Genomic DNA, 25,586 nt, shown 5'->3' with positions numbered 1-25,586 from the left:
CTCTTTCAATACCCCCTCCACGCCCATCCCTTTTCCCATCCCCAGCCCACGCCCCAGCTCTTGCTCTCCCCTTTTGATGAATAAATGGCATCTTCTTGTGTGCATTGTACCACAGGGGTGGACTGTACCACTGTGAATGTGGCAGGAGGCTTCAGGGAGGAGTGCTGCAGTGAGAGAAGAGGAAGGAGGAGGAGAGGGGGCTGCTAGTAAATCCCTCCCAGCCCTAATCCCTCAGTCGTGCCTGTGTATGTTGATGCTCTTTACATTTTTAGGGCAGAAAGTCCAGACTAGATTTTTTTCAGGCTACAAGTGAATTTTAAAGAAAGATCTGATGTGTGACTGGGAGCTTCAACTCGTTTTGTCCTGGTAAGAGAAGTCATTTTTCTGAATGTTTCTTTATGTTATTGACTTAGATTGGAAGAGCTTTACACTTTGTTCATTTTAAAAAGTAAGATTTCCAAATATTGGCATATTCAACTGAGGTTTGGACTAAATAATACCTTAGCAATCTTTTTAAAATAAATTTTTATTGCATTTAATATGAAATATTACAATTATCCTCTTCTTGGTCTAGTTTTTTTTCAGATAAACTGAAACACAATCGCGTACAGTGCTCCTTCAAATTCCAGACTGAGCAGCACAAACACTCTATTTAGTGCAGAATTTGTACGTAAAATCTGTGCATCTACGACATGACACCACCTTGTGGCTTTGGACTATTTTAAATGCTCAGTGTCAGTACAAAGTTATCAACTAATGTTTTCAAGCTTGGTTTGATTTGGTTATACACAAACTGTACAGGTGCAACACACATACCCTCTAATTATTGCTAACAAGGAATCTAATAAGATACCAGAATTTTACTCACCAAAACTGCAGCTTCTTGGACAGGCTGAACCACACACCATGCCATATAATTATAAAAAGGTCCATTTAGTTGATTTAGAGGGTGTGATGCCTATAAGAGCTTTTAGCTACAGTACAGCTAAACTGTCAATCAAAGCAGCCACGCCTCTAAATTTAGGGCTTATGTAAAACAAATTCCCCCACAACTGAGTTGTCTGGAAGGAAATATGAAAGAATAAAACTCGCTCTGTGTTGAAATAAATTTATCAACTTCTTTAGAAGTTGATAAACCAATTCAAAAAGTGGATATAATTTGCATTTCTTAAGAAAAGGGAACAAGGAACTCATTTTTAGGAGGGGGCTCAGGGAACGGCAGCCATCTCTCAACACTGGTGGGGTTGAGAGGAAGAATTAAATTAAAAAAGGAGAGCACAGAGAAAGATAGAACATAAACTGTATATATATATATATATATATATATATATGTATGTATATATACAGTACAGAAACATCTGTGCGGAGTATGGCCTGGAAGTCACGAGGTCTAAATGGGAGACGCCCCTATGGTGGTGGAGAATGGCTGAGCTAACATCCTGTGGGACTTCCAAAATGGTGATGGCTAACCAACCGGATATAGTGGTGGTAAACAAATGGAAGAAGATGGCTGTAGTGATAGATGTAGCAAACCGAATGACAGCAACATCAGGAAGAAGGAACTCGAGAAGCTGGAGAAATACCAAGGGCTCAGAGAAGAGCTTGAGAAGATGTGGAGGGTGAAGGTAACAGTGGTCCCAGTGGTAATCGGAGCACTAGGTGCAGTGACTCCCAAGCTAGCCGAGTGGCTCCAGCAGATCCCAGGAACAACATCCGAGATCTCGGTCCAGGAGAGCGCAGTCCTAGGAACAGCTAAGATACTGCGCAGGACCCTCAAGCTCCCAGGCCTCTGGTAGAGGACCCGAGCTTGAAGGATAAAAACTGCATGCAGGGGCGAGAGGTAGTAGGTAGTAGGAAGTTTCATAATGAGAGAAAAAAAGTCTGACCCTTAAAGGAGATGTAGAAGTAGACACTCTGGGACTTATGATGTAAAAAAACATAATAATAAAATAATGATAATAATAATAATAATAAACTGAATTCCAGCTAGAATTCATTTCTTTTAAAAATTTAAATAAATATTTCTCTCTGTGCTTTACTTTCAATTAACTTTATGCAGTTTTTTTCATACATCTGCCTATATACATCATCTGCATGCAACATACACAGATTCAAAGTTAAACTTATACACATATATAATGATGCTTATGTGCATAAAAAAGCAGTAATACTGTACATGTAACACTTGTCTCCTGTCTTTTAGTGATAATAGAGATGTGGGACACCAGTAACAGTTGAAAAATCGAGATAAAAATGAAAATCAGAAGGAAAAAAAGTCAAGCCTCCTCCGTTTTGAATCAGTAGAGTACATTTTACCCAGTCTGTGCTTCTATCTTTCTCTCTCTCTCTCTCTCTCTCTCTCTGTGTGTGTACTGCTGTACAAAGAAACGCGATGCATTATTAATCTGGTGTAAATGACTAGGCTTGATGCTGAAGCGTCCTCTTCAGCTCCCTCTCCTCACATCTATCATCACAGGTTTGAGAATAGCTATGTTTGTCTCTCATCACAGTTAAACAGTTTATATCTTTATATTGGTTGTCATGATGACAGGATGCTTGCCATGCAAGAGGGATACCTTCTATATTATATTGTTAGACGCCTCTCCACTGCCCTGAGGGGAAGAGAATTGTGTGTGTTTTCATCCTCTGATCTCAGTTTACAGGAAGTAGTGTTTTAGAGGCTTGCATTGTGCTTTCTGCTGACCTTGGAAAGCTACAGTGTGCACGTGTGTGTGTGTGTGTGTGTGTGTGTGTGTGTGTGTGTACACACCATTTGATAAAATGGCATGGGTTATTAAATTTTAAATATAAAGACTTTTGTTAAAAACTGTAAAACATGCTCTACTGGGTTCAAAACAGTTGGCCACTGAGGAATATATAATTTCTTTGCCTTGAGAAATTCTTGGGTTGCAATTGCAGTAAGCTTTGAGTCATTATCCATTTGCACTGCAAAGCACTGTCTGATAATTTTTGCAGCATTTTGCTGAATCACACAGAGTAATGCCCATGGCCCTATTCCAGGAAGTAGATTTTGCTAACAACTCTGAGTCTGTTAAACTGGAGAGGAGGGAAACTCTGGTTTGGTAAATGGTAAATGGACTGGTTCTTATACTCTATTTGAGCACTTAAAGCAACTCATTGCCTCTTGCCTCATTCACCCATTCCCACCCATTTGCACAAGCACTTTTTCCCCCTATGCTCTTTCTCTTTAAGTGCTTTCTATCTAACATCTTGATACACGCTCAATCATCCAGGTAAGTCTATTCTGTTTATCTGGACATTTTTCAGTGGGAGAAACATTTCATCACTCATGCAAGTGACTTCTTAAGTCTCAGCTGACTGCAGGCGATCACGGAGGAGGAAGGACAACTGCTGCCTAGACGAAAACCTAGTGATTCCTTATGTGTCAGGAGTATTGGAGCACTTGAGATGCATTTTCTCTAAACACTTCGTGTCTCTGTAGTTTTCAGACCCCAAAAGATGCTGGGCCAAAAACCCATCCACCCCAAGGATTGGATCGCCCCACACAAATAGAGTAATGTAGTGTACTCTGTAAAGTGCCCGGAGAAGCATTGCCATGCTTTATACATCGGGGAAACCAAACAATCCCTGGCTAAGTGGATGACACAACACAAACGAGCTAACTTGTCCCGCCAGGGCTCCAGGACTGTACACATCCTGGACGGGGAGGAACGCTGGTTTGAGCGGGGAGTAAAGGAGGCCATTTACATGAAAATCGAGGAGGGGGCCTAAGGGTACATCTTTCACCATCTTATAATGCTGTGATTGCAGCCATTCCCCTATACTCTGTGAATGATACTCATGGCCATTGATCAATGAGCTTTGGTCAGTGGTTGTTGATCAATGGTCATGACAAATTGCATATTAATGATCATGAAACTGACCTCATGGCCCATTGTTAGTCAGTGGTGCTAGTTTTCATCATTATGCAAAAGTACTGTTTATAAGGTTGGGGAAACCTGCAGTCAGCTGAGACTGAAGAATTCACTTGGACGAGTGAGGAAACGTTTCTCCCACTGAAAATGTTAATAGAATTAACTTTCTGGGGCAGCTAGCGTTTGGTTTCCAGCCTATTTTGAAACCTGGCAATGAAGTAAACGGCTGCACAGAAACAACACCATGGTCCCCGTCTGATGGAAAACTGCAGACTGAGCAGCTGGTATACCATCGGCTCAACGTCCACCTTTGTTGTAGTGTTTATGTCCCATCACAAGATGTTCAGCCACACTGCTATAACAACCCCATGCACATTCGGTGGTACTCGATTGTAAAGGAGAAGCTGAGTCGTGCCGCCTCGAGCCGAGTAGGTCCTTATTGAAAAAGGGCTTTACTTTCCCGTGTTTTGCAGTCCACAGTACACCTTAAAAGTTTACAGTTTTACTAGTGTTTATGTTGAGTGCTGCCATGTTGAGTTTGCTAACTCAAGGTGAGCTGGATAGTTGGCAGAGTGAAGTCATATTTATATAGTTAAAATCAGCGCTGATGGTGATGAATGCCACTGGATGCCTACACTGTAGGTCGCGACAGTTGTGTGTCTGATGTCGCCTGCCACTGCTCCATGGTGGTGATGTAAACACTGATCACTAATAGTGCAGGAGAATTCCTGTAGTAAATAATAGCCTCAGCTAAAAGTTCAGTTTCAGGCAACCAGAGATGTTCCTACGTGCACATGTCCTGGATTGCACCACCTTTCATTAACAAGCACTACAGTCTCTTCTTGTTTCTTCTTACTGCTCAGCTTGGCGTCTCTGTCAGCCTGAATAATGAAGAACCTGCGTACTGTGGCACTGAGGTCTGGGAGCAGCCATGTCTCTGTGAAGCATAACAGACTGCATTCACTTTCCTCTCTCATGTCCTATTAGCACCCACAGCGTGTCCATCATTTTAGCCTTTGTTTTGATTCCTAACAGGGTAGATTCACTATCACTAACAATACACCATAATGTTTATGTTTTGGTGCTTAAAAACGCATCTACGGATAGAGACTGATCAATGCTCTGCATATGGCTTGAAAGAGTTTGAAAAAGTTTACAGTTTTACTACTGTTTACGTTGCATGCTGCCAACTTGGATTGCTAACTCACTTCAAATCTGAGTTCATTTCCGACTGGGAACAAAAGATTTCCGACTGGGAACTCGGAATTTCCAATTTCTGAGTTGTTCAGGAAAGCACCATAAATGATGGATAATGAGCCAAGGAAAGCAAATCTAAAAGAAAGGCACAAGGGGCAACAACATTTTAAAATAAAGAAGGAAGTTTGAAAAGAAACCAAACGGGAAACACAGTCATACAAATTAACTTAATACAGGAGAATTGACGCAAGAGCACAGAACACTGAAAGAGTGCTCATCAGCAGTAACCACCTCCATCATCACCACCATCACCACCACCATAACCAGCAGAAAAAATAAATACGTTTAAAAAAGCATATTTTGGTAGTTCAGGTCTTCTGTGTTCCAAGTGTCACAGTGTACAAAAAACTAACCAATTTTATTGTTTTCAGGAGTGAACTTTGAAGAGAAGACCTCACAGGAATTTGGAATTACCACTAACAGCACCATAAGAAGCACAACATGGAGCAGAAGTTACTCATGACACAGACAAGTTTTGTCTTACTGGGACAGTCACACCTGAATAAGCTGCACTGCAAAGCATACAGACTGATGGTGTGATGTTATTAATAGACCTTTATTTGCTGTTAAGTTTAAAAACCAGTAAGTGGAGCAAAGTGACTAATGACCCTGAAAGTAGTTTTTAAGGGTAGTAAGTCAGTATGATTAACTAAGAACTCCAACTGCTATTTTCTGACAACTATATTTTCCCCTAAAATTCAGAACTGACATAATTAACAAGCCAAACAAAACCTTTAATTTACAGTTATATTAACAGTTAGACTAGCTGGTCTAGTAGGCCAAGATGGCTGACCACTACCAGAACAACATATACAACCAAGGAGACTACCCTCTTCAGGAAGACGATGCAGCAAGTGATGTGACTGAAGGACATGATGAAGAGGATCAGATGTATGAAGGAGAATATCAAGGGATTCCACATCCTGACGACACAAAGGCTGCACAGAGAGCTGCATGGTGAGGCACTGCATATTTAATGTTTCTGTGTAAATGCCCCAGAAAGGGCACTCTCACTGTAGAGTGAATAAGTAGTAGCTGGTGGTGAAGGGGGTCTCAGGAAATCTGAAAAATGGATCAGTGATAAATGCATCTACAAGTTTGTGCCATATCACAGAAACTAAGTAAAAAGGGCCACTGCACAGGAGTTTAAACTTTGTTTTATATTTAATAATTGTTTTACAGACTGTTTAAATATTAGTGTACATTTTTTAGCATCAAAATATACTGAAAGTGTCTGAACTAAAATGCAGAATCATATATAATACTGGATTATAATTAGTGATTCATTATTGTGCATATTTCTTTAATATTGCAGAGGGAATATACTGCTATTTAAGTTTATCTGTAATAATAAATAGTATATCATTAAAATCTGCAAAACCCCCCCAAAAACTAAATGTTACTTAACCCTTTCATGCATGAATTATGACAACCTCAATCAGGATTTTTTTCTTAAGTATTTTTATCCATCTTTAGGCATGAAAAGGTGAATAAAGTACTTAAGAAAAAAAATCTTGATTGAGGTTATCATAATTCATGCATGAAAGGGTTAAGTAACAATAATTACAATGAAACACATCATATATCTATAGTAACATTAAAGGACCAGTGGGTGGCAGGGTATGGAGTGACACGTCAGTGTCCTGTGCAGTGGTTTATGTGCAAGTATACCATCAACACTGACACAAATACAAGAAAACAGCCTTTGAACAGCTTTCCACTGTAGTGACCACTATGCATGAAAGGGTTAAGCTTAAATTAAAAAAAAAAAAAACCACCGTAAATACGGGAATGCAAAAATAAAAACTCAAAAATTGGACACAAAACCTAATAATTTCCATGATAGCATGTCTGAGAGTGACAGCAATAATAACCAGATATAGGGCAGGGATAGCTCAGTAGGTAGCGTGGTCACCCCATGATCAGAAGGTAGGGGGTTTGAATCCACTGAATGGCTACCCTGAGGTACCCCTGAGCAAGGTAGCGTCCATACACACTGCTCTCCGGGCGCCTGATTTGCGGGCACCCTCTGCAGAGAGAGTAATTTCCCCACAGGGATCAATAAAGTATACATTATTATTATTATATATTCAGGACAGTGTAATCAGATCTGGTTTTCAGTGTTGTCAAAGATTCACATTTTCTTTTGTCTTCATGGCTTCTTCCAGGGCTAAAGCTCAAACAGCTAGCAGTGCAGCATCTGATCTAGAGGAGTTATCTGAGCAGTATGAGTACATCATGGAAGAATGTGGTCATGGGAAATTCCAGTGGATGCTCTTCATAGTGCTGGGCCTGGCTCTAATGGCTGATGGAGTTGAATGTTTTGTGGTTGCATTTGTTCTACCGTCTGCAGAAAAGGACCTGTGTCTGTCCAATGCAGAGAAAGGAATGCTGGGTAAGCTTTAGCTCTAGTGATTGTTGTTTAGAATAAGCACAATCCGAGGTCCCTTCCTTCTCAATGTGAGCACTCAAAGTACTTCACACATTCACACACTGCCTTTACCTACCTTCACACACACACTCAACTCACCAGTTAATGTATCAGGGACAACTGGGGATTCAGTATCTTGAATACTTTGACACGTTGACAGGAAAGGATGAATCCTCCAATTTTCCAACTGGTAGATGACCCACTCTACCCACAGGTGCACTACATCTGTGTTGTTCTGTCAAAGCAAGCAGTGCTTGTCCAGCAGTATTTGGACAATGGTGCAGTTTTGTATAGTGGCTTTTAAATCAAAAGATGAATATGTAATTGAAGTGAGGACTTTCAACTTTAATTCAAGGGGTTTAACAACAGCATTTCATTAACCGTTTAGGGGGAGCTACATTAATTTTCATAAATAGCTCCACATCTCAGGGATTCATACCCAGATGAGGCCTGTTCACTTTATATTATCAAAATGTAGAAAATAAAAGATCTGGAGTATATTCCAAGTGTTGAAGTGTATTTGCTAGCTTTTTTTTACAGGAGTAATTTAATAATCAGCTTCTTAGATGTTTGTATTACTTCAACAGTGTGCCTTAAACAATGCCAAGGTGTCATAACATCAGAAATGATTTTTTTTTTTGTAATGCTTAACCAAAAGTATTATTACTTAAGCTGGAGAATATTCTTTTTCCTTTTTGCTTGCAGCTTTTAGCTGGTAGTTTTTTCTTGCTGTCAACCCAGGCACAAGAACACAGTAAGTCTGTTTGCCTTATCACAATAACATGTTGATGTGATAAATGGGCACCACAATAGATTTTTTTAAATATATTGAAATGTTTCAGTGGCAACAGATTAAGATGTACCGCAAGTTATTATATCACTGATGAGAAAAACCTTAAAATGACTTTGCAGTAGTCAACACTATATCCAGGTATCATACCAAGATAATCTGGCAATGATGAGAAATCTCATGTAGCTCCCTCTGCTGTGACCCTTTCAGTTACTGATGCAATTTTTCAACCCAGTAGCACGGCTAAACGTGTAATAGACACGCCAGTCCACCGTGTCCACTTCATGCTTTGCCTCCTTAAAATGTGAAATGAATACGCATGAAGAAGTTGCATTACTGCGTGCAGAAATTGCATTACCTGCAGGGGGAGATAATATATTAAATACAAGAAGTCGATAGTGAACAAAAAATGTCTGGGCTGTAGGTGAGGCTTTCTTTTTACCTCTGGTAACTGTTGAGCCAAATGACTCGAGATGAAAACGGCATTTTTCTGAGGAAAAGTCACCATGTGAATCAGGTTTTCACTTGTGATGTTTGTTAGTTTCTATCAGTTTAAAATCTAAAAAGTAATAAAATCGTAGTTTGTGTGAACTGATGTAAATAGGAAGAATAAGTTATTCATGTCTGTAGTTGTTTTTAGGTCAGTTAATCTCTCCGCAGTGAATTTAGTAGTCAAGTAAAGTACTGCACTTTGTTTAAGAAAGGTATTCATGTAATATATGTAATACTTTACTTTTTTTGAGTAATAACCCTAACACCAATCTCAACAAAAGAGGGGAAATGCCTCCAACATGCACAAACATTTGACAACGCAGTATGCAGTCAATTTACATGAATGTAATGTAATGACATGCTGATTAGCGTCGGTGGTAACTCTCATTGATGAGAATGACAATCAATAAAGGCTCGAATCAACAAGTGAAATAGATAATGGAATCGGAATTGCTAAATTCTTATCAATTCCCATCCTTATCCCCAGCTGGTCACAGGCTGCTGCCTGAGCCTGGTTCTGTCTGAGGTTTCTTCCTGTTAAAAGGGAGTTTATCCTTTTTCCCTGATGTCTGATTTTTAAGGTTTTCTATGTATTAATGTTGGGTGCTTACCTTCCAATATAAAGCACATTAAGGCGACTGCTGTTGTGATTTAGTGTTATATAAATAAAACTGAATTGAATTGTCAAGGTTTGGTCGTAACCGATATTTTTAAACGTGGTTGTCTGTGTTCGTGTTCTGAATCAGTAGAGTGACACACCAATGCTTTTTGTCCTGACCTTGAAAAAAGCATATGGGTGCTGCCCAGGTGTCCCTGGACCTTTGTGAAACAGATATTTTACACGTGTTGTAAAATACTGGAGACCAGTATGAGTCACAGGTCTCCCGTGTTGCATGGCCATCTGTACACTGGTTTAAAATATTGTCAGCATGCCAATGTCTGGCACCAATCAATGTTAAATGCTTGCCTAAGGCTAAAGCAATCATACCAAACAAGGTAAAGAAGGAATTTGATTTCATATATTTCTGCAGAGCATGTTTGATAATAGGTGTGTCATGGTAGAGTGTGATGAAGTGAGGAAAAAGCAAAAAAGTGATCCATTTTTTTAGGCTGGTATAAATCCATGGGAAAGAAAACAAAACCAAATTTAAGAGAAAGTTAAATAAATAAGTTGGGAACAAACAGCCAGAATACACAGTGACGACACAAGCAAACGACAAACTGAGGCTTTAGATACACACAGACACAAAAGGCAATCAGGGAGGAGTAGAAACACCAGTGTAACAGAGATGAAACTAATCAGATGCGGTTTTGATTTTGAGTATATTGAGGTTTTGCAACATATCCTTAGTATTAAATAGTTTGATATGGTATCCTCTATTACTTCTTCTTTGTGCAGGTCTCATCGTTTTCCTGAGCATGATGGTGGGAGCATTTCTGTGGGGAGGACTGGCAGACAAAGTTGGCCGTCGGCAATGTCTGATTCTGGCATTATCTATAAACTGTATCTTTGCATTCATGTCTTCCTTCGCTCAGGGTTACAGCTTCTTTCTCTTCTTCAGACTGCTTTCTGGCATTGGGTAATGCACACACACACACACACACACACACACACACACACACACACACACACAGGGGAAACCAAACAACCTCTGGCTAAGCTGATAGCACATCACAGAAGAGCTAACTCTTCTGTGATGTGCTATCAGACTCTAAAGTCTATTTACACCTACAGACCAGTGGACACTCTTTCAATGATGCGATGCAATCATTATGCAAATGTACTTTTTATAAGGTTGGGGAAACCTGCAGTCAGTTGAGACTGAAGAAGTCACTTGGATGAGTGGCGAAAATGTTTCTCCCACTGAAAATGCTACATCCAGACAAACAGAACCAACTTTCTGGGACTTTGATCTTACATTTTCTCAAGCATCAGAGTCCAACAGAGTTATATTAGCTTCAAAGACAGTTTCACTAACGCTGGTTAACAGGAGCTAACAGTAGCGTTACCAACAGTTCAGCATATCCTCAACAACTCACTTCAGTATGGCTCTCATCACAGTTTTAAAGCCTTTTTCAAAGTAAATTAGGGTGGATGCTTTTTACCCCACATTAACAGCTGAGGTAAACAGTGGACTGACAGCCATCCAGAGATAGGGATGGCTGTTGGATCCAGAGCTGGTCCAGACAGTAGCAGAAACACACTAAACAGCCTCATAAGCTAAAGTGTAAATGTAATATTTTGGTCTCTCTTAGTTAACTAAAACATATTTGTCCTATAGCAGCTACCATAGTGAAGATTATCAACTGAAGGTGGAGTAAAACACACCTCAGTTGACTGGAATCTCCTCAACCCAAGTGAAGAACATTTTTTTACACAATGCAGAAGTAAATGAGTTTCCATATTGAGCCAAATTGCATTCAGATGGGGCATATTTGTTTTCAATGTTTTTCTTTTAATGGCCATGGCTATCTTTTCTAATTTAGCCAAGACAAGTCTGTTTTCTTTCAGATTAAGTTAAATTAAGTTTGCAGTTGCTGTGCCTTAACTTACGAAGGTGTCAAAATGGTGTAATTTAGGTCATTGGGTTAAAAACAATACACGTAAAAGTCTTAAAAGTATTTGAGAAAGAGATCTGGATTGTACTCTTGATGAGGGAGCATGGAATTCAATTATTTCTGAAAATGGACTTTAAATCAGGGAAGCTAGAGGTAAATTTATCCGATATAAAATTCACAGCAGCTACGACTAAACACCAACGAGACTTCATAAAATGTGCATGAGTAAAGATGACATGTGTTGGAAATGCCAAGAAGCAAAAGGTACTCTGTTGGATGCTTTGTGGGAATGTCCAGTGGTCTTCTCAATATGGGAAATTGTTTTAAAATACATGGAGAGCTGGAACAAATGTAAATTACAGAAATCACCAAGATTGTGCCTACTGGGGGACAGGGGTGAGGTGCCACATCTAGATAAAGTAGGCTTCAGAGTGTCAAACACTGGGCTTGTGACCTGTGTTCGTCTTATTTTAACACTGTGGAAAGAATCTCAACCCTGAATGTGTGGAGGGAGAGAATGACTGAAAATGTGGCATGTGGGAGAATGCTTGGAAAACTTAGCAGCAAAACACAGATTCTAGTAGAACAATGGGATAGCTTTTGTTTGTATGTATCAACAGCATCATGGCAGGGTAAGTTATAGTTTGGATCAAGTGTCTTGTGTGTGCAACAATAATCAAGCAGTGGTTGATCCCTCTGGTGTCTCTCCTGGAATTTCTAAATATGAACTTCTTAGATCAAATCTTCTGAACTGCTCATCTCACAGGAGACAAAGGGAAGAACCACTTATCTATTCTGAACAACCCATTGTGACGTCTAGTCACCGTTGTTGACATCTATCACCCGATGTCCAGCTACATCCTGTCATCCTCTCTCTTACTTTTCTACATACATGATTTAAAACAAAGTTGAAACTTTAAAATCACTTCATTACATTTTCTTCTTTTCTATGTTGTCCTTTAACATGACTTCTTAGTAATTCCCATTTGAACACTCAGTTACATATGGATGCACTTCACTTCATGTTTCATTCATTTTATGCAATTTCACTTCAATTAGATTTATTGGTAGCTCATTCTCACATGAACATCCATCTGCACATCTTTTTATTTCAAATACTTGGGAATACTTTTTCTTTTCAAAACTCCATGTTTGTCAACCACATGATAGTAAATATAATTTCTTTTATTAAATCATACACGTCAAAGTCAAGCATTATTTTAGAGTCACCTTAGAGTCGGACACCCCACCCCCAATCTTCTTACATACACATATACGCACATAACCTCCAAGTCCACACAGACTCTCGCCACACGACTTGTATCCATGTTCCATTACAGTGATGTTGGTCATGTTTTCAGACTGACAGCACTTCAAGTCCAGTGACGCTGAAGGAGGCCAAATTGAATTCTGGGGCAGCTGTGCCATCAAATGCCACCCCAGATTGCTGCCGTTTAGAATGCGATACAAATTTGAAATGAACTCTTGTTGCCTCCAAGAAAACGTCAGCTTTGCTCAGAATATCTTTACACATCTTTGCTCTGTGATTTTCAGTGGACTTTTTCTAAAACACAACCTGCTTTTGTGTTTTCTTCATTTTTTGCACTGGGGGAATATAATAATCTTTAAAATAATGTTGTGGCCTTACTTTCTTATTTTCTGTCTTTGCTCTCAGCATTGGTGGCACAGCACCGATCGTGTACTCGTACTTCTCAGAGTTTCTTCAGATGAACAAGAGAGGAGAGCATCTGTCCTGGTTGTGTATGTTCTGGATGATTGGTGGGATCTATGCTTCATTCACTGCCTGGGGAATTATACCCAGATATGGTAAGACTGTTTTAAAAATGAAAAAGGATACTTTACATTCTTGCTTGTGAGCAATACCGACCAGTGAGTGCATTCACAACTGTGGTGGATATGGTTCAGGAGAAAGTGGAGCTAGACTTCTTATTGAAGAGCTGTGGTTCAGCCCCTTACTATGCCAGTCTACATGTCACGTATATTTATAAACACTGGTTGTAACCTTTGAATAAGAGTGGAAAAATTGATATATTCATTGCTCTTTAGATAGATTTTTGACACACTTGTGAATAGATATCAATAGTTTTGTTTTGTCAGCCACAAAAAGCTAATCAGTTGTAACTTTTGCTGCCCTCTTGGCCAGGTCTCCTTTGGAAAGACATTTTAATCTCAATGAGACTTTTTACTTATAGGACAATGAAAATGAATGAAATTAATCTCAGTGACCTCGACCTCATTGTTAGAGGTGCAACCTATTAAGTTTTATTTTCTATCAGTCTTGCATATCAACAGCACAGTAGTGCAGTGGTTAGCATTATGGCTAGTACTTTCAAGAGAACTGTCCCAGTGACAAGGCACTGTACTACTAAAGGTGCAATAGGAGTCTCTATTTTGCATGGCTCCACAATTTCACACCAATAAAATTCTGTAGATTATGGCTTTCTGCAAGTTTTTAGTGCTGGGGCACATTCAAACCTCAAAGTAATGCACAACGTTATCCTGTAGTTTCTGAGTTGAGCTAGGTGTTTCCTTGAAATAATGTACAGTACAGCAGTGCCTCCTTCTAAATGTGTTTGTCCCGGTTTGATTGCATTGTCACGGTGACTTGTACATAAATCATGCTGTATCAACAACCCAGTGCACACAACTAATGAACCTGACATGCCTTGGTGCAACGCTTGGTAGTGTAACAAAGTGTTCCACAAATCACTATTTCTGTTGAAAAACAAAACAAAACAAAAGATTTTCTCTGTTCTGTCTGGACTGAATACCCTGAACAGTCTCAGCTGCAAAGACATACAATTACAGTAAACCCAGAGAGGAAACATGCATCATTTACTACTTGCATTGCTTAATGCTGTTCTGAATCACTGTTTATGATGCATTTCTACTTCTGACAGTTTGAAGTAAAACCTTAGTATTTTTCTTGTAATTTTTCTTGTTGTAAACAGTGATTTGTGTGTGTGTGTGTGTGTGTGTGTGTGTGTGTGTGTGTGTGTGTGTGTGTGTGTGTGTGTAGGCTGGGGCTTCAGTATGGGCACAGAATTTCAGTTCCACGCCTGGCGAGTGTTCGTCCTGGTTGCGGCTCTCCCTGCAATTGCTTCTCTGGTTGGACTTACCTTTATGCCCGAGAGCCCACGTTTCCTCCTGGAGGTGAGACTGCTAGCATAGTATTTCTTTGTAAACCTGCCTGCAAAGTGTACACATGTGGAAAGAACATAGCTGGCATAGTTGTTTATCAATTTAAAAGAGTCCATGAAAGTGTTCTTGGAGCTCACAGAGATACTTCACATTTACAATAGATGAACACTGACAACAGTTTTTTTTCCTTTGAAACGTTTTTCCATGGCTGTGTGTATGTTTGAATACATCTGCTTGTGTTTGTATATGGAGCAGAATGGCAAACACGATGACGCGTGGATGATCCTAAAACAGGTCCATGACACTAACTGGAGAGCCAAGGGGCAGCCAGAAAAAGTCTTCACTGTAAGTAAATGATTTTAATTAACAATAATGATTCTTATTGCACTTTAAAATAAATTGCTTTTTGTATTTGATGGTAACTTTTTACATTTTTATCATCAGCAATAAAACGAAACCTTTCAAGGATAATTAACAGCTTACAGCATGCATTAATGTTAAGTGAAGATATTCACATTTTTATAGGTGTCATTTCTGAATTTACCTTTACTTACCCATGCACTGACACATAAATATATTGCTCTAGTGACATATTTAGTAACACAGTCATTATTTTGGTACTGTCATGGTTTCCTGCTTTTCTTGCATCTAAAGAAACATCTGTGGCTTCTAATATGTTGATGGAGCAATAATCTATTATATTTATCAATCTGCGTGTATTATTGGCTGAGTGTCTACCCTTGATAAAAAACTGTTTGGTCAGAATATATTGTGAATGAAGTGATTTTTTCTAATCTTCAAGCAAGGACTTTGCAAAGTATTTTAAAGTCTACATTTCTAAGCGAAACTGGGCAGTAGCTGGATGGGAGCATAGGATCTTTGCCTGGTTTATGTAGTAGACTAATGATGTTTGCAGATAGAGTCTAATCATTCTGAACTTGAGTGACCATTCTGACAAAAGTAGGTGCTAGTGTAGCACAAAATTCTTTGTAAAATTATGCTGGAAAACCATCTTGACCTGGGGCTTTATTTCTCAGGAGATGCTGTTGGGCTTCATCATTCAGACATTGAAAGAGGTGAATCCAGACCCACAATCTGTTATTCATTTTGAGATTAGATTAGATTAGATTAAATGAGATAGAACTTTATTAATTCATCTGCTGGGTTCTTCCGGGAAATTCAGTTTCCAGTTGCAGAACACCGACAGAAGTTGCATATTACAGAGTTAGAATATCAAATAAAGGGGAATGAGAGAGTACGAACATAAGCATAAAAATATAGCATATATACACATATATAAATACTAGTGCTGTCAGCGTTAATCTCGTTAAAATGACGTTAACGCCATAACTGCATTAATGTGGTGAATCTCAGTTAGCTCGCCCCATGCGTGGGGCTGCACGGCACTAACGCATTAATGAGCTAACTGTGCTAACGCGTTGAAGCGCTAACCACGCTAACACGTTGACGCCATGCAGCCCCACGCACGGGGTGATCCGCGTTAATGAGCTAACGGAGATTCATCACATTAATGCGGTTATGGCGTTAACGACATTTTAACGAGATTAACGCTGACAGCACTAATAAATACAGAATATATAATAGGAATAAATAGGAATACTAGTGAAATATACTCATTAATGAGACGTAGACAGCCAAAGCAAAAGATAGCACAGTGATTATTGCACAGTCTATTGCACAGTGGAAAAAACACTGCAGCTTAGTCGCCCTCCTTTGTCCTCCTGTTTCCCCTCCCTCTCCCCTCCAGCGAACACGCCATCAAACTGTTTAAGTCTGTTGGTCCAAGACTGTGGGAGAAGCAACCTGTTGCTGAGCAGACTCCTCTGGTTGTTTATGACCATATGCAGAGGACTCCCAACATTGTCCATAATGTCCTCTTCTCTGCCACTGTCACCAGAGTGTCCAGCTTCATGCCGACCACAGAGCCAGCCTTCCTGATTAGTTTTTCCAGCCTGGATGAGTCCTCCTTTGCTGTGCTGCTCCCCCAGCACACCACAGCATAGAATAGTACTCCGGCAACCACCAACCGGTAAAACATCCCCAGGAGCTTCCTGCAGATGTTGAAAGACCTCAGTCTCCTGAGGAAGTACAGTCTGCTTTGGCTTTTTTTTATACAGGTGCTGCATGTTGCATCACCAGTGCAGTTTGTTGTCCACCCACAATCCAAGGTACTTGTACTTGTTGACCACCTCCACATCCTCTCCCTCTATCTGAAATGGCAGTGGACCTGGTCTGGACCTCCCGAAGTCCACAACCAGTTCCTTGGTCTTTGAGGTGTTGAGTTGCAGGTGGTCTGTGTGACTCCATGTAACAAAGTTCCTCACCAGACTCCTGTACTCCTCTTCCTGATCATCCCAGATACACTCCATGATGGCTGTGTCATCTGCAAACTTCTGAATATGGCATGATTCAGAAGTCAGAGGTGTACAGGGTGAAGAGAAGAGGGGACAGCACGGTTCCCTGTGGTGCCTCAGGTTAGAGCCCAGATAAATGGCACACAGAGTTCCAGTAGCACTCATCTCTACATCAACTGTTCAGAGGAGGCCACATGAATCAGGCCTTTATGGTCAAATAGCTGCTAAGAAACCACTACTAAGGAAAAGCAACAAGCAGAAGAGATTTGTTTGGGCCAAGAAACACAAGAAATGTACATTAGACCAATGGAAATCAGTGCTTTGGTCTGATGAGTCCAAATTTGAGATCTTTCCTTCCATCCACTGTCTTTGTGCGATGCAGAAAAGGTCTCTACATGCATGGTTCCCACCATGAAGCATGGAGGAAGAGGTGTGGAGGTGCTTTGCTGGTCACACTGTTGGGGATTTCTTGAAAACTGAAGACACACTGAACCAGCGTGGCTACCACAGCATCCTGTGCACCATGCCATCCCATCCAATTTGCATTTAGTTGGACCATCATTTATTTTTCAACAGGACAATGACCCCAAACACACCTCCAGGCTGTATAAGGGCTATTTGACCAAGAAGGAGAGCAATGGAGTGCTGCACCAGATGGCTTGGCCTCCAGTCACTTGACCTAAACCCAATCGAGATGGTTTGGGATGAGATGGACTGCAGAGTGAAGGCAAAAGCACCAACAAGTTCTCAGCATCTCTGGGAACTCCTTCAAGACTGTTGGAAAACCATTTCAAGTGACGACCTCATGAAGCTCATCAAGAGAATACATCAAGAGTGTGCAGAGCAGTAATCAAAGCAAAGGCTGGCTGTTTCGAGGAATCTGAAATATAAAACATTTTTTGACTTATTTCACGCTTTTTTATTTAATAAATAATTCCATATGTGTTCATTTGTAGTTTTACAGTGTATATAGTCATGAAAATAAAGAAAAAGCATTAAATGAGAAACCAAGTCTGTTCTGCTATAAATTTATGCTATAAAGTAAAGTAAACACACCTAATTACATTGAGAACCATGAGGCACCAGTCCACCATTGGATTTGACTGAAACAGCTACAGGTTAAAGCAGCTGCTTTTATTTTAAAATGTCTGGATGAGAAACTCAAACTGATGCTAAAGAAATCTGTTATGTTAAGAAAAAGCTACTTCGCAGTGTTTTTCAAAAAGTTTCCTTTTTTTTTTTTTTTTTAGGTGGTGCACATCAAGACCCCGAAGACAACTGAGGATGGTTTTTTTGAGGTTCAGAGTGCAACAAGAACACCTGTACAACGATGGGCCGTACGCTCACTGACCCTCTGTAAACTGGTAGGTAGGAACACAGACTGGAGCACCACCTCTAGCTCAGAATCTGGCTTGGGCTTTTTTTGTATTATTGTAGGTTTTTTACCTTACAATATAAGGTGCCTATTGTGATTTGGCGCTATATAAATAAAATTGAATTTACTGATGGGTCAGAGAGGGGTGAATGTGGGTTTGTCCTAGTTAAATGTTATGTTCCACCAGATAGTGCAAGGGATGTCAAGAAATAACAATAAAACTCTCCAGGTTGAAAGTGTCAAGAGACATGACACAAATGAATTTATTATTGTTATTATTATTACTTTAATTATTTATTTGTTAATAACTTAACTAAAAGAGACAGAGAAGCTACTATCACCACCAAAAATGGAGAACACAAAACACATACTTTGGTCAAAACAATTATAAATGATCAAAACACGCTCCTCTCCACTGACTAGGAGCAAAGTTACAAGCAAACAGCACACACGATAAAGAGAATGACACTCTGGCACCAGAGCTCGAATTTGCTTGACACAAACCTCCAGTGTTAATTTTGACAGCAAATTTTGACTAAAAAAATTTATTAAACATAATTTAAACATCTTAAGTCTTTTTGTTTTGTTCTACTTTTAGTAGACTAAATCTAAAGTTGATTTAATAGACTAAAATATTAAGTGTAAAAGTTTGTCATGTTTTTACTGGTGAGAGCTGATCCACATGGTTTAAAAAGAGTCTTAGAGGGATTTTTCACACCTGTGGTGTTTAGTCCGTTTAAATGGAACTCTGCTGTATTCTCTGATTTGGTGAGGTTTGTTTGTGGAGGTGTGAACACAGTAAACACAGTGTGGACCAAAATAACCGCACCGACATCCTTTGGACAGGCTGGTCTCGGTACGGTTCCAAAAAACCCCTCCAGAGCAGTTTGTTTAATGTCTGAGGATGCGCTGACCCCGATCAGAGCCAACTATCATGTGTCGCAGGTTTGAGCTAAAAAAACATCCTGCAGCCATGTATGCTTTGTATTCTCAATGCGGGAACTATAGTTGTGTCTCTACGGGCTAGCAGCTAGCCATGAAATAACCATAAATTCTCTGTGTTCTTCAGCAGTACAGAACACAGCACTTTCTTCCTGTATTTACTTGTGTTTCTCTTTCCCCAAACACATCTGACCAATGAGTGGACTGAACATTGTCGTGTGGTTTGTAATTATGGATTTTGGCTTATTTGGATTTCACTTGGATTTTTTGTTGTGTGAAAACAAAACAAACCAAGACAAAAGCTACAAGTTTACAAACTCATTAACTGATTCAGATCAGAGTAAATGAGCTACAGGTGTGGGTGGTCGAGCAGGCGGTTCAGGGTGTACATGAGGCTGTGGTTGGCTTGGATGCGTACAGATCCTGCACCACCACACCCTGGTTGGGCCCTGGGCATTGTTGGAGGAAGAGTGGGTAGAGGTTAGGTGTCGGAAATGCATTCCTGCCCCTGCACTGCTGGCTCTGGGTCCATTGTGTAACTGGTGCCACCAACATTAACAAGACGCTTATATTAGAGCCTCTTATTACATGTTTTGTTTGGGTTTCCAGTAATCAGAATCAGGGAAATTGTATTAATCCCAGATGGAAAAAAAAATAATTTAAGATTTCATACTCGAACTCAGGCTGGCTGCTCTCAACCATGCGATATACATGCTCATCCGACTGCGTTTGATCCCCAAAATTAGAGAAGGCATAGAGAGGGCATAGCCTAACATATAAAACAGGAAATGACGGCCGTGTATTCTATTTATTTTAATAAAGTAACTGCATTCCACCTCTTTAAACGGTAACTGTAACAGAATACAGTTACTCATATTTTGTATTTTAAATATGCAATGCCGGTACATCTAGTGCGTTACTCCCAACACTGATCATTTGTAAGTTGCAGATGCCCAAAGACTCTTGCACTGCCACTCCAAGGTGAGCAGGGGTTGCGGAGGGTATAACACTTATGTTATAAATCCAATTCTGAAATTGTTGGGATGCTGTATAAAATGTAAAGGGAAACTCAGTGCAATAATTTGCAAATCTCATAAACTCATATTAACATTAGAACATAGAAATGTTTAAACTGAGATATTTTAGTATTTAATTGCCCAATTTGATGGCAGCAACTTGTTTTTTCTTTTTTGAAAAAGTGGAAATGGGCTAACAAAAAGGTGGAAAAGCAAGTGGTGCTGAAAACAAGCTCCACATTCCTTGTCTTCATAGTCACCACTTATAAAGACAAGGAAATTAGGTACATGTTGTGAGGGAAAACTTCCTTGTTTTAGAAACATAGCAGTCAGTGGTAATAAGTAAAAACTGCATGGTTCTAGGCTCATTCTGTGTTTGTATGTGTAAACCAGGTGTTGAGGAACGTGGCATCTCTCCTTTCTGCAGAGCTGAGATTTGCTACACTCTTCATGGCTGTCATCTGGTTCTGCATGGCTTTCAGGTAAGTTCCCAATTTCAATTCAATTTTATTTATATGCTGCCAAATCACAGCAACAGTTGCCTCAAAGCACTTTATATTGTAAGGTAAAGACCCCAAAATAAAAGGGAGAAAACGCCAGCAATCACACAACCCCCTTTGAGCAAGCACTTGACAACAGTGGGGAGGGAAAATTCCCTTCAACAGGAAGAAACGTCAGTCAGAACCAGGCGGGCAGCCATCTGCCACAACTGGTTGGGCTGAGTGGAGGAAGACAGGATAAAAGGCACGCTGTGGATGACAGCTAGAGATGAATAATAATTTATGCTTAATGAAAGCAGTGGTGTATAAATGCATAGTAAGTGGAAAAAGGTGAATGAAGAAGAAATACTCATGGAAAACATTTTCTCTAATGGTTAAATTCTTATTTCCAATCCAATCCAACTTTATTTATAGAGCACTTTAAAAACAACATGGCTGACCAAAGTGCTTTCCAGTAAAAGAAAAACAGATAAAAGTTAAAAACCATACATTAAACATACAAAGAAAGTTAAATAACAATAAAATAAATACATAAATTAAAAAAGGGATAAAATAAATCAGTAAATATTAAATATTAAAACAGACAATAAAATATACAATAAATAAAATTAACAAAGTAAAAAAAGACTAAGAGCAACCAAAAGCTGACTAAAACTGACTACAAGCTGACTGTGGTAATTTTCCTTAAAAGCCTTAAAAAGGTGTGTTTTTAAAAGTGATTTGAAGATTTCAAGTGTTGGGGCCAGCCTAATATGGAGGGGCAACTTATTTCATAATTTGGGGGCCACAACAGCGAAAGCTCGGTCCCCCTGGAGTTTCAGTCTCGACATGGGGACAGCAAGGAGTGACTGGTCAGTTGATCTGAGGGACATTTGTGGAGTGTATAGGTGTAGAAGGTCTGACAGGTAAGTAGGAGCCAGGCCATTCAAAACTTTAAAAGCAAACAATAAAATTTTAAAATGAATTTTAAAATGGACAGGAAACCAGTGTAAAGAGGCAAGAACAGGGGTAATGTGCTCGTGTTTGTGTGTACCTGTCAGCAGGCGAGCAGCAGCATTCTGGACCATTTGCAAGTGGGATAGTGAAGCCTGATCAATACCAATATAAAGTGCATTACAATAATCAAGTGGTGAGTGGTCACAAATGCATGTAAAACTCTAAGTCACACAAAGAGATAATAGGTTTGACTTTAGAGAGCTGCCTCAGCTGAAAAAAGCCAATTCTCACTGCTGTACTTATCTGTTTGTCCATTTTAAGAGCTGTGTCAATTTTTACTCCAAGGTTGGTGGTTTGACACAGGATGTAAGAGGACCCAAGTCAGGTGGTGGGACACCAGGGCCACTCGGCCCAAATATAATGACCTCAGTCTTCTTTTCATTAAAATTAAAAAAATTCAGAGCCAGCCATGCTCTGAGGCATGCTCTTAAGGCATTCGAAAATAGACCTGAGGGAGTTAGGGTCATTATGTTTCTGTCATGGCTACCAGACAGACTTACGAGCAGACAGAGTTCTTTGCAAACAAAAGAAGACAGTTTATTAACAACGGGGAACACCTCAGTGCTATATATATGTAGAGTGAATTGGGAGGGGGGTCCAGAGCTCCAGGGAGAGGGGGTAATCCACACACTCACTCCTCTTCAGCCACACTGGCTTCCAAAACTTCACTCACGCCGCCACACACAGGAAGGGTCCGTAATCTGGTCCAGGAGGGGGATATTCAGGAGATTCAATGTTCCAGCAGCAAACTGCTCTGTGCCAGTGCCTTAAATAGTAGCTGGTGAAACAGCCAGATCAGCAGCAAGTGCTGACAATCAAACAGGTGTGTGGGCCAAGCACAAGAGCCTGTAACGAGCTCTGCCCAGGCAGAGAGGAGCGAGGGAGAGGCAGAGAGGAAGAGAAAAACAAAAACAAAACCTGTAGCCAGTGTGAGCCAGCCAGAGAGACACGGGGACCATGACAGTTTCAGAGGGAGATAAATCTGACAGTCATCTGCAAAAAAATAAAATGAGACATTATGTTTTTTTTAATAATATGGCAAAGGGAAAGTAAATAAATGCTAAAAAGAAGGGGCCTGAGGATGGATCCTTGAGGTACACCACATGGGAGGGGGGCAGAGGATGAATAAAATTTACCAAGTGAGACAGAGAAACTTCTGTCAAACAGATATGACTTGAACCACTCCAAGGCTGTGCCTCTAATTCCAACATGATTTTCTAGGCGAGAAATTAAAATGTTGTGATCTACGGAATCAAAAGCTGCTGTGAGATCCAAAAGCACAAATAACACGGAATTCCCAGAGTCAGCAGTTAGTAAAATATCATTTAAAAACTCTCAAAAGTGCAGACTCTGTGGTGTGAAGTGCTTTAAAACCTGATTGAAATACCTCAATTTTTTTTTTTTGACTGTTTAAAAAAGTCTGCAGCTGTGAAGAAACTATGTTTCCAAAATTTTAGAAACAAAAGGAACCTTTGAAATAGGTCTGAAATTATACAATGAAGAGGCATCCAGGCCAGGGCATTTCAGCAGAAGCTGGACCACTGCCTGTTTAAAAGTTACAGGTACATCGCCTAAAGTCAGGCTGCTGTTAATAAACCTTTGAATATAAGGTCCAATAGTGTCCCAAACTTCTTTAAAAGGGATGGCGAAGGACATCACTGGGAGAGCCAGACTTGATTTGGGTAACAATTTGCCCCAGATAAGACAGAGACACGTGGTCAAAATGGCTAAAAACTGTTAAAGGTGTGATAATTATCAAAGTTATTTGTAAAGAAATTCATTAAGTTGTTACTAATTAAGGTTAACCTCGTAAGACCCTAACTCTTCCAATGGCATGCATTTTTTAATTCTCTTTGATATTTGGGCTGATTGGGACCTGATGACTGTAAAAAACAAAGAATTGCCAGATTTTTTTTTTCACCTGATTTTTGTTTCTGACAAAAATGAGATCCACATATGCGGATATTCGTTTAAAATTTCAATAGAACAGTGGCAGCATAATGTCCTCGTAAGTGGATATCAGGCCCTTGTAGAGATAAATTTAGTATTTTGGTCTAGACAACCCAAAATGTGATGTCCACATATGTGGACGCCAGGTCCTAGGAAGCTAAAGGAATGGTTCGCTCAACAGACCTGTGACATTTTGTCACCATGGCTACAATGCTGAAGGAAAATCTGGTGTTGTTTTTTCTTCAAAATTAAGATTAGTAAGATTTATGCTATTGATACTTACTGAGAATAGTATGATTTTCCAGCTTTAGGGCTGTTTTAAAGAGCAGCGATCCATTTTTCCAGACTAAATGAAGATCTGATAAATAAGTGATACACCATTTCATCTCCAGCTTATGGTTATCTGCTTTAAGGTGCACATCTTAGAGTTACACCAGGGAGTCAATTACTTCTTACTAGAGACTTTCTTTTTCAGAGGAGCAGCAGGATTCAGAGTCACAGTAAAGATGTAATACTATTAATAAGACCTGTGTGGGAGTAGAGTTCAGGTAGCTCACCTGTATGGTTTCTTAATAGAGTTATAATTTGGGAAATCTTTCCATAGTTGTCTACCAAGAGCTTGATAAGCAGGTATAGAAAGGACAGCCTCCAGGAGAAACTCCACCCACAGGTGGGTCAGCGAAGCAGAGAATTCGTTCTAAATACTTGCTCCCTGGTTTTTAGATCGCTGAGGAAAAAATTACCCTAACATGAATTGTATACGGTATTACCTCACAACAGATATGGGAATGAAATATGGCAACATTGCAGTTCACATGTCAGAATCCAAAATAGAGTCTAGAGTCTAAAGTGATGTGATGACGAGTCACTTTTATTCTTAACCTTTTGTTAATTCAGCCTCTCTCATGTTTTAACAGCTATTATGGCTTGTCTGTGTGGTTCCCTGACATGATCAAACACCTTCAGCATGAAGAGTATGTGTCTAAGGTCCAGGTAATGTCATCTACTCATAAAACAGAGTCTAAATACAGTATAATTTCAAATCTGGTTGATGTATTATTTTGTATATGTGTTTTATATATTAATTTGTACCATATATGCTACATCAGGCATTTTTTTTTCTGTATGTTAATGTATTTTAACATTTATTTCAGCTTTTTGGGGGGTTAAAACAACAACAACAAAAATTCACCCTGATGACACAGAAGTCAAAAACTGATATATCGAATATAATAAACTTGGCTTTAAAGAGTTAAGTCAAAATGAATCTGCTGAATAAAAGCAATAGTACCCAAATATTTAGACTATATCAATGTCATAGCAGACAAAACAAGATTTGAGCACAGAAAACAGATTTTCATTGTTTTGTTTCTCTCTAGGTTTTCCATAAAAAACGAGTGGAGAACATGATTTTTGACTTTCCTTTGGAGAACCAGATCCATGAAGAAGTAGAATACATCCGTGACAAGTAAGCTTTAATGCTGCTTAAATTCACTGCTGGCTTGAGGTTTATCTACTTAAATATGCTGTAATTTAATATTAAACATATAAAGATGTTTCATCTGAGAAGCTTCTTCAGTTCTAAGAGCAACTGGTGGAGAGTCCCAGATTTTAAGGCCTATGGGAGTGTCCCCAACAGGGACATGGACCCCCTATTGACCCTCTTGTCCCGTCAAGGTGGCTCTTCTATGTGACTCTTCTAAGATGATCTGCTGTCTGAACTAAGGAAAGAATGGTTTCTTTTGTCCTGTCTGGTCTAAGAGAAAGATCCTCATTAAAATAGGGATTTATGTTGGTGTGTGGGACTGTAGCCAATAAGTTTATATTGTTAAATGGTAAATATGA

General features: G+C 39.6%; 1 protein-coding gene across 2 annotated transcripts in view; it reads left to right on the top strand.

Moving 5' to 3' along the window:
* Positions 1–141: 141 nt before the first annotated feature.
* LOC100707465 (synaptic vesicle glycoprotein 2B) overlaps positions 142–25,586 on the top strand; it is a 41,997-nt gene continuing 16,552 nt past the window's right edge. Inside the window, exons 1-11 of one of the 2 annotated variants that reach the window (XM_003449243.5) lie at positions 142–366; positions 5,525–6,110; positions 7,322–7,548; positions 10,266–10,446; positions 13,101–13,252; positions 14,466–14,599; positions 14,843–14,932; positions 18,213–18,326; positions 20,689–20,777; positions 24,659–24,734; positions 25,121–25,209. In XM_003449243.5, the coding sequence (XP_003449291.1) occupies positions 5,938–6,110; positions 7,322–7,548; positions 10,266–10,446; positions 13,101–13,252; positions 14,466–14,599; positions 14,843–14,932; positions 18,213–18,326; positions 20,689–20,777; positions 24,659–24,734; positions 25,121–25,209 (1,325 nt within the window). In that variant the 5' untranslated portion in view covers positions 142–366; positions 5,525–5,937. Of the gene's footprint in view, positions 367–5,524; positions 6,111–7,321; positions 7,549–10,265; positions 10,447–13,100; positions 13,253–14,465; positions 14,600–14,842; positions 14,933–18,212; positions 18,327–20,688; positions 20,778–21,873; positions 21,925–24,658; positions 24,735–25,120; positions 25,210–25,586 lie in introns of those variants that run through there. The other variant, XM_025909400.1, reaches the window with a different exon arrangement.

The sequence above is a fragment of the Oreochromis niloticus genome, linkage group LG7 (assembly GCF_001858045.2).
Source record: "Oreochromis niloticus isolate F11D_XX linkage group LG7, O_niloticus_UMD_NMBU, whole genome shotgun sequence".
Classification (NCBI taxonomy): domain Eukaryota; kingdom Metazoa; phylum Chordata; class Actinopteri; order Cichliformes; family Cichlidae; genus Oreochromis; species Oreochromis niloticus.
Note: the sequence above shows the minus strand (reverse complement) of the source record. Positions and strands in the feature narration are given on the sequence as shown.